Below are 13,900 nucleotides of genomic sequence, written 5' to 3'. Positions count from 1 at the left end.
GCCTATCCGCCTCCTGAAAAGAAGCGGGGGCTGATCAAGCAATATTAGCCTCCATAGAATAGCACCACTTCCACCACGTTAATTAAGAGGTTCTCTGCGACCCTTGACTTGTAGACGACTCATTCACATCTTGCTTTGGGCTGGCTCTGGGTCTACGTAAAAGGCTGGGCACACAAACACACACACATACACACAGAAGCTGTGCTCAAGTTCTTCTTTCCACAGGTCACAGAGGAAAAAGAATGTGAGCAGGAAATTAGAAATTGGTATTCCTTGATGTTTCTCATTCTGTTGAATAGGCAACAGTAGCGCTACAAAACTACTATCAGTAAAGGACTGCAATGGGTGGTTGCAATCTTGATGGCCTGCGCAAAGAAGAACGTGCCATTTTCTCACTGGTGCTCTTCTGAAAGTCTTTTTTTTTTTTATGTACTCTCTCCCTCTCACGCGAACGCAGACATACATAGAATAAATTCACACTTCCCAAAACAATATATGTTTTGCAGAACAGTTCTCAAACCAAAAAAAAATTGTATATTAATGGACAGCATGCATAAACATGCATAATTAGTGAAAATAACGTACAAAAATGCAGTGTATTAGGGAAAATGACTTGCATCAAAATGCTGATGAATTTTCATGAGGACATTAAAAAAATGAATCATAAAGAGATGCAGAAAGTCAAGTCAGGACTGGAAACATGCAAAACTGAAGGCGACAGATTCATCCCTCCCTCCTCCCTCTCACACAAATACCCACTAGAGTAGCTCCACTGGAAACACAATACCTTGGACAGTGAGCTGAATGAGACCTCTGTCTTCACCATACGAGTTGATTGCATGGCAGGAGAAGAAAACGGAGTCCCCGCGGTCAGCTGGTTTGAGCTGCGGACAAGACACTCTCTCTCAGAACGAGCCCCTGTCTGTCCAGGGCAGGCCTGAAAAGGCTGCAATCTCCTTCCCATGCCCCAACTCATAGGGACACTTGTCCTCCCTTTTCCTTCCAACTGGATCAGAAAGGAACACTTCCACATTGACCAGGCAATGGCAGCAACTTGCAGAGGACCGGGGTGGCAGGATGCTCTCAGCAGCCACTCCCAGTTTGCCATGGGAATCAGCCAGGATCATTAGGCCCTACAGGCAATGACAAGATACCCAACATGACCCACCCCACAACCCATTGCTCACTTTAAGTGTGGAGATGACCTCGTCGCCATTGTCCTTGGTGGCGATGGCATATCGGACGTTGCGATCTGGGTCGATGACGGTGTCCCCTTTCTCCCAGCGGATGATGATGGGCCGCTCTCCACGGGCCGTGCAGTTCAGCTCTTTGGCCTGCCCCTTAATGGCGATGGTGGTGTTGGGGTGAGAGGTGATCATGGCAGGGACTGTGAGAAGAGGAAGAAACAGAAGAGCAGGGCACTGGTGTGTGTTGTACAACTAGAGAGGGGCTTGAGGAAGGGGTGCTCTATCAAGGTGGGAGGGTGGGGAGCCAGGGGCGGAAGGCAAAATCCAGTTCCAACAAACCAGGAAAGAAGGATTGATCCCAGACTGGCCTGTGCTAACCAGCAAGACTAACTTTGTCCAGAGCTGCTCTCCAGGGTTTTAGGCAGACCAGAAACCCATTGACTATACTCAGCTGCTCCACACCCACAACCCGTAGTCTGGCTCAACCCCTAAAATCACTACCACACTCCTGCATGCTCCAATCGTTTTTAAAAAAGAAAAGGTTAAGTCCAGTCAAAGGTGACTTTGCGTTGCAGTGCTCATCTCGCTTTCAGGCCAAGGGAGCCAGTGTTTATCCACAGACAGCTTCCCGGGTTATGTGGGTAGCATGACTAAACCGCTTCTGGTGCAGCAGAACACCGTGACGGAAACCAGAGCACACAGAGACACCATTTACCTTCCCACCACAGCGGGACCTATTTATCTACTTGCACTGGAGTGCTTTCGATCTGCTAGGTTGGCAGGAGCTGGGACAGAGCAATGGGAGCTCACCCCATCTCATGGATTCGAACCACCAACCTTCTGATTGGCAAGCCCAAGAGCAGGGGTCGGCAAAGTTTTTGTGGCTTGGCCAAGTTCACGGTCCTGCAGACGCCGCGGTGGGCCCCAGTGTGTGTGTGTGCGCGCACATGCATAAACGCCATTTCCTGCAGCCAATGGGAAGCCGGCCAGCGTTGCAGAAGGCAGTCCCCGCTCTGCTCCGTGCCGGTTTACCGTGGCGCACAGGAGCTGACCGAGCGGGTGGCGCGGGTCCATGGACCGGTTAAATGACCCCCATGGACTGCTTGTGGCCCATGGGCCTTAGGTTGCCGACCCCTGCCCAAGAGGCTCCGTGGTTTAGACCACAGCGCTACCCACATCCAAGCCCTCTGCTATGTCACCATTCTGGTTCCACAGGCTAGCCAAGGCAAGACTGGGGAGACCCTCAGGCCCTAACATGGCCCAAGGTGTGTGTGGGGGGGTGGAGACCTGGGGCAAGAGCCCAGCAAACAAATGGGGAGGGGCAGGAGTCCAGCTGTGGACTCTTCCTCCACCCCCACTCACGGCACAAACATTAACTGCATCCTATGTGTTGGAAGTGTAAGGAAAAGGAGGGGACATTTTACCATATGTGGTGGGATTGTAATGAAATTAAAAAATTTGGGAAATGATTTACAATGAATTGAAGAAAATGTTCCATCTAACATTTGTTAAGAAACCTGAAGCATTTCTGTTAGGGATTGTAGGAAAAGACCTGCCAAGGAAGTTGAAACATATCTTCATGTATGTGACAATGGTGGCGAGAGTTTTAATAGTACAAGGATGGAAGAACGAGGAAACCCCGACTAAAGAACTATGGCAAGAGAAACTGATGGACTATGCAGAACTGGCAAAACTGACACATAAACTATGGGACAAGGATAACTGTGACTTTATAGATGAATGGGAACCTTTTACAAAGTATTTAAAGAAGCAACAAAGGAAACTGGACTCCTTGGCAGGCTTTGAATAAACACCCACAAACTTTTTACTTATAATAACCAGTCAGATAAATTAAGGATTTATACAGTTTTGTAACATGCAGAGAATAGCATCTATAGAGAAACCAGAGATTGGAACTGAGAGAAGTCAGGGGGGAGGGGAGGGTGGGTTGTTTTACGGGGGGGGGCGGAATGGGGGGGGAATCAAGGATGATATGTTGTAAGCTAAAATGTTTTGTTTAAATTCCTAATAAGAATATTTAAAAAGAAAAAGCATGAACTGCATCCATTTGGCTGAGCACAGGGACCTGGGAGTCTCTGCAGATGCCTTTGGATATGCACAAGTAAACAACTAAGACTTCATTCTAATTCCCAGTTGGGGGGGTGTGCTACACGTAGGGGGGTTCCTGCTCCTCAGTCTCCGTGATACAATATCACCAGCTTTGTCAAGGCGGCCAAGCACCTCCCCAACAACCAGAGACTTTCAGTGCTGAACACTGCAGCCAGAAGTGGAGACGTTGCCTGGCATTATACAACTAGGGATCATAAAATAATGAAGCAGATAAATTTTATAATGCATAGTATTACACCCAGATATACAATAAAATGTGAAAGACAAATAACCAGGCGCAAGTTATAATGAAGAAAAAGCCGCAGCCAGAGACAGGCGAGTATGAATTATTGACTAAGGTTTTACACTCTCAAGGATGTGCCCTGGAATATTTTTCCATCAGAGATTTGCATAATTCACTCAGAGGAACCTGGCCAGAATACAGAGGGAGATTTTCACAGCAACAAGCCAGCCTGACTTTGCATTGCAGATGCTGGAGATTTAATGTGCAGGGCTATGATTTAAATAAAAGCCAAAGGAGGGACGCTTCCAAATCTGTTCCACCCCCTCCAACACCTGATAAGCAAGGAGGAGGATGACGAAGATGCTGGGGTGTTGGGGAGGGGAGGAAAGGAGCAGGAACCAAGCAGCCCCTAGAGAATCATAGAACTGAAGAGTTGGAAGGGAGCCTGAGGATCATCTAGTCCAATGCAGGAATAGGCAGCTGTGCCTTGCAAGGATCGAACCTGCAACCTTGGCTAACTCTGGCATCTGCTGGGCCCCCTCCTCTGTCATTCTGATCAAGCAGGGCTACAGGACAGAGCAGGTCCCACCAGTGCCTGGGGTGCGTACCCTCCCTGGGGGTGGAACGTAGAGGGCAAACAGAGCCCACTGCACCAGGCTAGCCCTGGCTACCAAAGCGCCACCAACCACAAAATGACACCACCCGGGGCTGATATTGCTTCAGTGGCGAGGACTAGCCTGGGGCAGCAGGCTCCGCTCGGCCGTGCCCCACCATGGAAACATCGCAAAGCCACTTAAAGGAGTGTTTCCAAGGCAGGGCACAGAGGGCGAATGGAGGCAGCCCTCGTCATCGAAGCAACACCACACAAAGCAACACAGGGCTGGCTCAGGGAGGGTGGTGTGAGCAGTGCACCCCCTAGGCCCAAATGCACCCTGAGCAATCACCCTGGAAGCCCCCCCGCCCCCCGCCCAGGACAGAGAACCCTGGTAGGTGCAGCTTCTCTAACCGCCACCACATGCCAAGAGGAGAAGCCACCTTTGCTGCCGGCACTTTTTCTGCAGCTCTCCCGAGCCACAGTGCACATAGCCAACCTGGGCATGCCAGTTGGGATGAAACAGCGGGTGGAACAGGGCTGGGACAGACTCCTGCCGGAAACTCTGTCAGCATAGACCAGGGGTCAGCAAACTTTTTCAGCAGGGGGCCGGTCCACTGTCCCTCAGACCTTGTGGGGAGCCGGACTATAATTTTTTTTGGGGGGGGGGGATGAACGAATTCCTATGCCCCACAAATAACCCAGAGATGCATTTTAAATAGAATTACACATTCTACTCATGTAAAAAAACACTGATTCCTGGACCGTCCACAGGCCTTATTTGGAAGGCAATTGGGCCAGATCCGGCCAACGGGCCTTAGGTTGCCTACCCATGGCGTAGACTGTAGATAGGAAACCTTTTTGGCCAGTGGGCCAGTTCTTTCTCTCTTCCTACCCTGTGCGGTCCCCACCTGCCAGAGTTGACCATGGGGTTCTGCTCCACCAACATGTTCCCCGTAGGACAGCCTTTCTCAACCTGTGGACCCCCAGACGTTGTTGAACTACAACTCCCATCACTCCTAGCTAACAAGGCCAGAGCTCAGGGATGATGGGAGTTGTAGTCCAACAACATCTGGGGACCCGCAGGTTGAGAACCGCTGTCGTAGGAGATGCACTGGCGAAGAAGCACCCAGCAGGACCAAATGCGCCCCTCTTTTGCCCACCAGCTGACGTCACCCAGTTTGGGGCAAATGGCCTCCAGACCAAGACTGGCCACAGGCAGGGAGGGGGGTCTCCCCACCCCTGGTGCAGACATTTCTGAGCTAGGTGGCACTATGGACTGACTCAGCAGAAGGAAGGACCTTATGCTCTTCTTCTTCCACATGGGTCACCACCGCCTGCACAGGAGAAGAAAGGAGAAGTGGTCCTCTCTAGCCCAGCTTCCCTCCCTTCCTCCCTCCAGAATCCTTTCCCTGCTGCCAAGGAGCTGCTCCTTGCAGCCGGCACGTCAACAAGCACACCCGCTCTTGGAAAGGTTCTGCTGAGGAGCAGCGTTCCTGGCAGGCCTCCTGGAGTAACGAGCCTTTAATGACCCTCCTGCTCCAGTTAATCAAGACGGAGCTCGGCTGGACGCCACACTCTGGCGGGCAACCCAATCGATGCCGGGGTTCCCAGGCGCACCCACCTAGATGCTGCCTGCCAGCTACAGAAACTTTCTGCCCAAGAGGAAAGGAGAGTTCAGAGAGAGGTGGCTGCAGCCCAAGAGCAGGGAGAGCCTCCGCAAGTGCAGCTTTTCATTTGCTTCATTTTAAAAGAGTTGCAATGGATTGCTGTAACGGCATGGTGTCAGATAGACAACACGGTGTAATAGTTCAGAGTGCTAGATTAGGACTTGGGAGCGAATTTGTCCCCTAAGACAATCCTTCCTCAAAGGGATTGTGATGGTGAAATGAATAGATGGAGAACAATGTACTTCGCCTTGAGCTGCTCTGAAGAAAGGTGGGGTATAAACTGACAAATAAACCAAGTATTGCTGCTCTTGACATTTAATTTCCATGGGTGTTAGTACAGTGGTACCTCTGGATATGAGCAGGATCCGTTCCGGAGCCCCGTTTGCACCCTGAAGCGAATACAACCTGCATCCACGGGTTGTGATTCGGCACTTCCGCGCATGCGCTTGACGTCATTTTGCGCATCTGCGCATGCGCGAGCTGCGAAACCCAGAAGTAACGCACTTCGTTACTTCCAGGTCGCCGTGGAGCGCAACCCAAAAATGCTCACCCCGAAGCTACTTCCAAGAAGAATGGAAAGCCAGGCCAAAGTCTGCTGCTGTGGGGGGTGTGGGGGGTGAGGCAGCACCTCCTAATCCTCCTAGCCCACAGCCCCACTTCTTTCCTGCCTGCTTTGGGGAAGGCTGTATCCATCGGCTCCCTGCTGCCCACCCCCTCGGCTCGTGCAGCATCAGCATCAGCATCAGGGGGGCTTCCTCTGCCCACAAGGCCGCTTGAGCCCTTCCAGTGCCTGGAGCATCACAGCTGGAGCTGCCCTGATGCTTCTCCATGTACTTGCAGTTACCCACTAGGCACCACAGCCACGCACGAATGCCCCCATTGTGGCTTTTGCTCCTGGCTCTTCCTTTGCCGAAGAGCACTGGGGTGGGGAGCCGAGCACACAGCCAAGCAGGCTCAGGGAGCAGAGATTTAAAAATGCACGGCATACACAAACAGTGCCATAATATATGGTAATGACAATCCGCAAAGGCAACACACACTGTTCTAATGGGGCACAAGAGGGTTTAATGAGCTACGGCTCCTCTGCTTTCCCTAGCAATGGAATTCAATTAGCAGCCGGGGAAAGCTTGGCTTGCAGGCGACTCCTGTTTGTGACGTGTGGACACCGCGGAGGGCGTATCGGGGAGCTGCATGGACTCCCAGCCTCAGAAACTCCCCAGACAAAACTGGGCCTGCAGAGGGAGATGCTGCATGCAGCCGCAGACTGTGCAGAGGAGCCAGAAGGGGTGGGTTGGGGAGGAAGCCTCTCGCAATGGGGAAAAGCCACCAGCTGGTTTATGAGAACAGAAACAAGCAGCAGCCTCTGGGTGTCACAAGGAACACAAGGGGAAATAAAAATGGCTCTGTGAAAGTCACAAGGGAAGAGAATCAAGGTGGGAAATGGAGGGATTCCTTTGGGACTGATGGGCAGAGGAGAATGCTCCTGACAGGTGCCTGGAGAATGTCCTCTGGACGGTGGGCAGCCTCCATACAGCTATTGCTTTGGGGCCACCGCCACCCTGGTCCACAGACCTGGGTGACTTGGAGGCACCAAATGGTTTCAGTTTTCCCACACTTTTAATGGGATGATTCATTTCACTTTTACTCTGCCTCCTTGTTCTTTTACTGATGAGTATAATTACTCCTTTGCTCCTCCTTTGGTGATGTTTGCTGGGGTTTTTAAAATCAAAATGTTAACAAACAATTTTTGGTTAGCTGGCTTCCACAGCTGGAGTGGCTAACTGCAGGGTGCATGTGGTCCCCTAGCAGGTTCTTCGAGGTTCCTTAAATCTTGACTGCTTCCATGGGTTACCTGCAGTGATGCCATGAAGACAAAACGAGTTTTGTGGCCATGAAGACAAAACGAGTTTTGTGTCTCCCATTTTGGTTTTTTATTTATCAAAAATATCTATCATCTATCTATCTATCTATCTATCTATCTATCTATCTATCTATCATCTATCTATCTATCTATCTATCTATCATCTATCTATCTATCTATCTATCTATCTATCTATCTATCTATCTATTTATCTGCCTATCTCTGACTGATCTCATAGGTCTCCACTGCAATATTGTGATGCCAACAGGATTTTGTGCCCACCCACACCAGCACCTCCAAATCAGCCCATTTTATTTATTTAAATATATATTATTCACTGGTGCAAGAGGTACTTTCACTGCAATACCGCAATACTACGTTTTTCTTGTCCCCCAGAACCCTCCCAAACCTGCCTCTCCCTTTTAAAAGTCGCCATTCCTGCTGGCCCTCTGCTCTGATTCTGTTATATCAAAATGTATTTTTACCCCTTTTATAAATAAGTAGCCACACTCACTTTTATACTTTGGCCTTGCCATTTTGGGCAAGTGGCCCCGGGAAGGTTGATCATGGATCAATGTTGCCCTCAGCCTGAAAGAAGCTAGCTGCCCATTGTACAATGTCTGCATTTTGCCTTTTCTCTGGGTAGCATCCAGGTAGAGCTTTAGAAAATGGCAAGATGTAAATATTCTAAATTTTGTTAAGAAAAAAGGCAGAGAGGGAAAAGGTCAACAGAAGCAACTTAACCCACAGCACACGCAACCACCCAAGAGCCTGAACGGCTCTGGCATTCCTGCCCCCTGCCAGGCTTGTAACAGCAAGAGAGGCACTGCCTGCTGAGAAGAATGAGATGTGATTTAAGGCGCAGGTGAGATCTGGCATGGATTGGGCAGGGTCCAAGAAGCTGGGGCTGGAAACCAAGTCTACTTGCCCCCACCCTCATCTTGATTTGGATGGATGGAGGCATGAAGAGGACAAAGCCACCCTTCATCCCTCCTGGTCTTGAGAAGGTCTGAGGCTCCAGATTGATGCCCACAGTGTCACCTCAGCACTGCCAGAGGAGGAGAGAGGAGCATGGCAAGCAGCCAGCCAGCTGCCCTCCTGTGTGGGCAGACATACCTGGAGGGGGCAGGCCAGCCTTTTGCAGAAACCTCTCTCCCCGCTTGGATCTGCCTGAGGGCCACAGCCACTCCCCCTTGGAGCTAGGCCTCACAACAGTTCAACACTTCAAGTGGTCCGAAGCAGCAGCCTCCCTTGGGAAAGACGCCTGGCCTTGTCTCTTCGGTGGATGTCCCACCTCCCAAACTCAATTGGTTTGGTAAGCAGATGGTAGCATGATGGGTTGGCTCCGGTCTTTTAACAGTGGAGCAGCAAAGGGGACCACATATCAGCCACTACTTTGGGTGGGGTGCTTACGATGCTCCCAAATAATCTGCAATCCGCACACATAACTGCTTTCAGCCTGACTGGTGCAGAGGAGCTCACTATAGAGTACATCCACCACAGCCGTCTCTTCTTCCCTGGCCAGACATGCTGCCCAAACATCAAGTTCCAAATGGCACAGCTATAGCTCCTTTCCTTCCCTATAGGACGCCTTAAGGTCTACCACTCACGTTACACTTTGAATTTGTAAGATCTCCAGTAGTTCTACCAGCAGCAGCAGCTGCCGCCAGAGAGAGAGAGAGAGACTGTGTGACAGACAGCTGTCTCTGAGTTAGTGACTTGCACGAGGAGGGCAAGCAAGATGCTGCCCAGACAACAAAGCAGGAATGCCTTTGGGCACCAAGGAAATTGAGAAGGCTGGCCTTGGTGCTGCTGAACATCCCACATAACACTGGTCTTGAAAGACCTACATTGGCTCCCAGTACGTTTCCGAGAACAATTCAAAGTGTTGGTGCTGACCTTTAAAGCCCTAAATGGACTTAGCCCAGTATACCTGAAGGAGCATCTCCTCCCCCGTCGTTCTGACTGGACACTGAGGTCCAGCACTGAGGGCCTTCTGGTGGTTCCCTCACTGCAAGAAGCGAAGTTACAGGGAACCAGGCAGAGGGCCTTCTCAGTAGTGGCACCTGCCCTGTGGAACGCCCTCCCACCAGATGTCAAAGGAAAAAACAACTACAGTGGTACCTCGGGTTAAGTACTTAATTTGTTCCGGAGGTCCGTTCTTAACCTGAAACTGTTCTTAACCTGAAGCACCACTTTAGATAATGGGGCCTCCTACTGCCGCTGCGCCGCCGAAGCACGATTTATGTTGTCACCCTGAAGCAAAGTTCTTAACCTGAGGTACTATTTCTGGGTTGGTGGAGTCTGTAATCTGAAGCGTATGTAACCTGAAGCGTATGTAACCCGAGGTACCACTGTATCAGACTTTTAGAAGACATCTGAAGGCAGCCCTGTTTAGAGAAGCTTTTAATGTTTAATAGACTATTGTATTTTAATATTCTGTTGGAAGCCGCCCAGAGTGGCTAAGGAAACCCAGTCAGATGGGCGGGGTATAAATAATAAATTTTATTATTATTATTATTATTATTATTATTATTATTATTATTATTCCCTAGACTATGGTCAACTATTACAGTAGGGAGCTGCACATGTTAATGGACAGAGGGATGAACACCCAGAAAGGAGCCCTTCCCTCGTCTGCTTTCCAGGAGAGTTGGGTTTTGCAGCACACTCAGCGAGGTTTCCATTTTGAAACCATGCCAACAATTATGAGGCAACACGGGCCGAAATGGACCAGGCCATTCCCACCGTAAAAGCTCTCTCCGCAAAGGGCACTCGCCAGAGCACTTCCCTTCACACCCGCCAAGCAAAACGTTGTTCTCCTTTCAAGCTCTTCCTTTCTGTGCCTTGTTAACATGATGCAGACAAGAGGCTGATCCCATTTGGTGGGCTGAGATAAGGCGGCTACAAAGGGAATTGTCACAGCTCTGGGTGTTCTTCCATCCTGAGCCCAGGCTGGAACGGCAAGAAAATGGAAACAGCAACAGAGGAAGGGGAAGGAGGGGAAGAGGGTGGGCTTTCTGAAGTGCCAGCTCTGTGATGTTAATTTGATTGCACCCATTTCAGCTTCTTGTCTACACTGATTAGCTGCATTTCACCTGAAGCATGAGATTAATTCAAATTGCATGGAAGCAATCAGTTATGCTTACAGAGTAGTGAGGGCACCTCTCCAGGCACACCCTGCCTTGTGCACCTGCTGACTAGGGGGAGCTCCTGAGCAAGGGAGTGGTGAGCCTGGGCCTCTGCCCAAGAGAGAAGAGTCTGCAGGGCACTGCTCAGGTCCCTGTCAAGGGAAGTGTGAACTAGGCGGCAGCAGCCCTACGGACCAGAGACCTGGAAAGCCAGTCAAAATGGCCCTGGATGCCTTCAGATCCAATGGCTCTCAGGGAAAGCCCTCCCAAGGCAGTGTCCAGAGAAAAAAATAAAACAGTACAATAAAACCACACAGTGTCTAAATGATAAAAGCAACAGCAAAAAGGACAGAGAACATGTAACAAATGAAATCCAGCAACAGGGTCACTCAAAGGCCTGGCCCTCTCATTTACAGCAATCCCATCCATGTTTCCCCTCTGCCTGGTAAGTGACCCTGAAAGGGGTTAAGAAGCCAAGGGCCACTCCTTCCCCTTCCTTGACTTCCTACCTGGATCTTTTACCAAGTAAAAGATGCAAAAGGTCACCTGTTTAGGGACCTGTCTGAGCTGCGGCCCCTGCTTTTCATGCACACCAGCCTTCACCTCCCTCTGCCCGCTATCCAGAGAGCCCCATTAAGCAGCTGAAGCTTGTTGTCACAGGATGGCATTTTCCCCACTGCTGCTGAAGGGCCAATTCCTGAACCCAACACCCCTTTCTGCACCTAAGAGGCCTCCCCCAGCCTTTGGGTCCTCCTATCTTCACTACAGCAGCTCTGAGAGAAGCTGGAAACTGCTGACTCTGCCAAGGGTGGCCCAGGCAGAATCCGATCACGAACGAGGTTGCTTAACAACACTTCCAGGCCACCGTGTGGGGAATTAGCAAGACGGCTGCCCTGCCTCCTCTCTGCGCCACCACGATGTAGATTGATTGCCTGCTTTTATTAAGGACAAAGTGTTTTTTGATCGTGTGAGGGAATCAGGTCCCCAAGGGAACAGGAATCAATCCAGCGCTCCATTCCTTGCACATCGACTGCCGGGAGCCCACAGAGGAGAGCTCAAGCTCCGCAAGTGATGATAAAGGAGCTCACAGTGCAAACACAGGCGGCAATCAGAGGATATAGAGGCCGCCAATCTGCCAAGACACGCGGGGCCCACCGCGACAAGCCCTTGGCTCGCAGCCAGAGAGGCAGAGGCAGCTGCCAGCAGACGGAGCACGTTGGCAGAGGCAGCAGTGCAGGGTTCACGTGGAGGGAAGCAGGTAAACTTAGCAAAGAGCCAGTGGGAGGGACAGGTCTGGGTACAAGGAGCTTCCTGGGTTCGAGAAGTCAGGACTGCCAGACAGTGCCGGAAGTGTCCAATGCCAGCCTGACCCTCAGGAGACCAGGGATGGAGTTTCAGAGCCCTACGTTAATCAGATGCCTCCACAGCACCTCAGGGGCAGGAGCAGCCCTCGCCCCTTGATGGGCACCAAGGTAGAGTACTGGCACCCATTTTCAATGGAGGGAGAAGGCGATCTCAGGCTGTCCTGCCCAAGGCCAGGCAGAAGGCCTGCAGAAGACCTGCATCTATTTGGACTGAGACCCCTGACAGGTGAACAGGCCCGGCCGGCATACTCACTTTTCACCGTAAGGAACATGGACTTGCTGATGTCTGTACCGACTCCATTGCTGGCCTGGCACAGGTAATAGCCGATGTCCTCTTCTAAAACATGTCGAATGAGCAGTGAGCTGTTGGGCAGGATCTGGATGCGGCCGGTGAGGGGGACTGGGTGGTATTGCTGGGGGTTCCCACTGCCTGGGAGGAAAGAGAAGGGTGAGAGATGCTGTAAGTGCTTTTGGTTGACCCAGAGATGCCATGGGGTCCTCTGGAGATCCTCTGTGCTGTGCCTAGCAGAGCCTGCACAATCTCTCTCACTGGCCCTTAAACACGTCCAACACTGGGCAGAGTTGAACACCCCTCTGTCCCTTGCACATAGCAGCTGCTATACCTGAGCATGCCCCCTAGAGAAGATGTGTTGGATGGTTTCAATCCCCACCAGTACAGGCTTCCCATTAGCAAACCTGAAGGGAGAATGCATGGGGGCAATATCGCAAGGAAATATCCAGCAACATACCTTTAGCATGTTTCCACATGACTTTGGGAGGGGGGTATCCATCCACAGAGCAGTTCAACACCCCTGCTTTGCCATAGATTCCATCCTGATTGTTGGGTTGGACAACAAAGCGAGGAGGGACTGTGGAGAAGGAGTGCCAAAGATAAGTACCACCAGGAACAGCAAGCTCACCACCCACTGCTGACATGTCTTTCTTTTCTTTTCCTTTCCACATGCACACACACCCTAGTCCCATGCCCTCAAAGCTCCTAACTGGTTTGAAAGACAAGATGTAACCACCTCTTGGGCAATGCCTTTTCTGCTTTTGCAGAACTCAACACCTGGGTGACCTTAAGCTTTCAATTTTGAAAAACACCAGAAGAATCCAAAAGCATCTTCACAAAAGTTATTGTGAAGAAGACATCACGCAATACTCCACTCTCCTCTTTAGTTGGCACATATATGTGTGCATGTACAGCAAGAGGCACCTCTACAGAAGTGTGGAGGAATAAGCCACAGAGTCACCACAAAACTGTTGTCATGTGCTTGGATATGGGAGGGTAGAACCAGAGTTTCCGAAGCACGGTAGGTAAGAACATCAGAAGAGCCTGGCTGTAGCTCGACTGGTCCAAGAGGAGCCAATCTAGTCCAATGCTCTGCTCTCACAGTGATTGTTAAAGAAATTGGAGTTCTTGTTGGAAATACACTAAAAAGGATATACCAAGAACTCAGGCCACAAGTTTCAATATAAGGAATAATTCCTACTCGAGAGTTAGCTTCAAACTGTTATTCTTAGCAGAATATACACGTTTTTCTTTTCAACTCTCGAGTAGGAATTATTCCTTATATTGAAACTTGTGGCCTGAGTTCTTGGTATATCCTTTTTACTGCTCTCACAGTGGCCAACCTGAAGCTTCTTCTTGACTCAGAAGGTTACTAGAGAATAACAATATTGCTGGATGAATTGGGGCTACTGCTGTTGTTGCCTTCTAACATACCAGAGTTCTGATAATT

At 50.4% G+C, this 13,900-nt stretch overlaps 1 protein-coding gene across 1 annotated transcript in view; it reads right to left on the bottom strand.

Annotated features, from left to right (window-relative positions):
• The window catches only part of DSCAML1 (DS cell adhesion molecule like 1), a 166,582-nt gene that overhangs the window by 27,769 nt on the left and 124,913 nt on the right, over positions 1 to 13,900 (bottom strand). The window contains exons 10-13 of the mRNA XM_053367551.1: positions 12,908 to 13,027; positions 12,412 to 12,588; positions 1,188 to 1,387; positions 788 to 884 (exon numbers count right to left, since the gene is read on the bottom strand). Coding sequence (XP_053223526.1) covers positions 788 to 884; positions 1,188 to 1,387; positions 12,412 to 12,588; positions 12,908 to 13,027 — 594 coding nt within the window. The remainder of the gene's footprint in view (positions 1 to 787; positions 885 to 1,187; positions 1,388 to 12,411; positions 12,589 to 12,907; positions 13,028 to 13,900) is intronic.

The sequence above is a fragment of the Podarcis raffonei genome, chromosome 15 (genome assembly GCF_027172205.1).
Source record: "Podarcis raffonei isolate rPodRaf1 chromosome 15, rPodRaf1.pri, whole genome shotgun sequence".
In the NCBI taxonomy this organism is placed as follows: domain Eukaryota; kingdom Metazoa; phylum Chordata; class Lepidosauria; order Squamata; family Lacertidae; genus Podarcis; species Podarcis raffonei.
The sequence above is the reverse complement of the archived record's forward strand: the minus strand, read 5'-3'. Positions and strand labels throughout refer to the sequence as shown.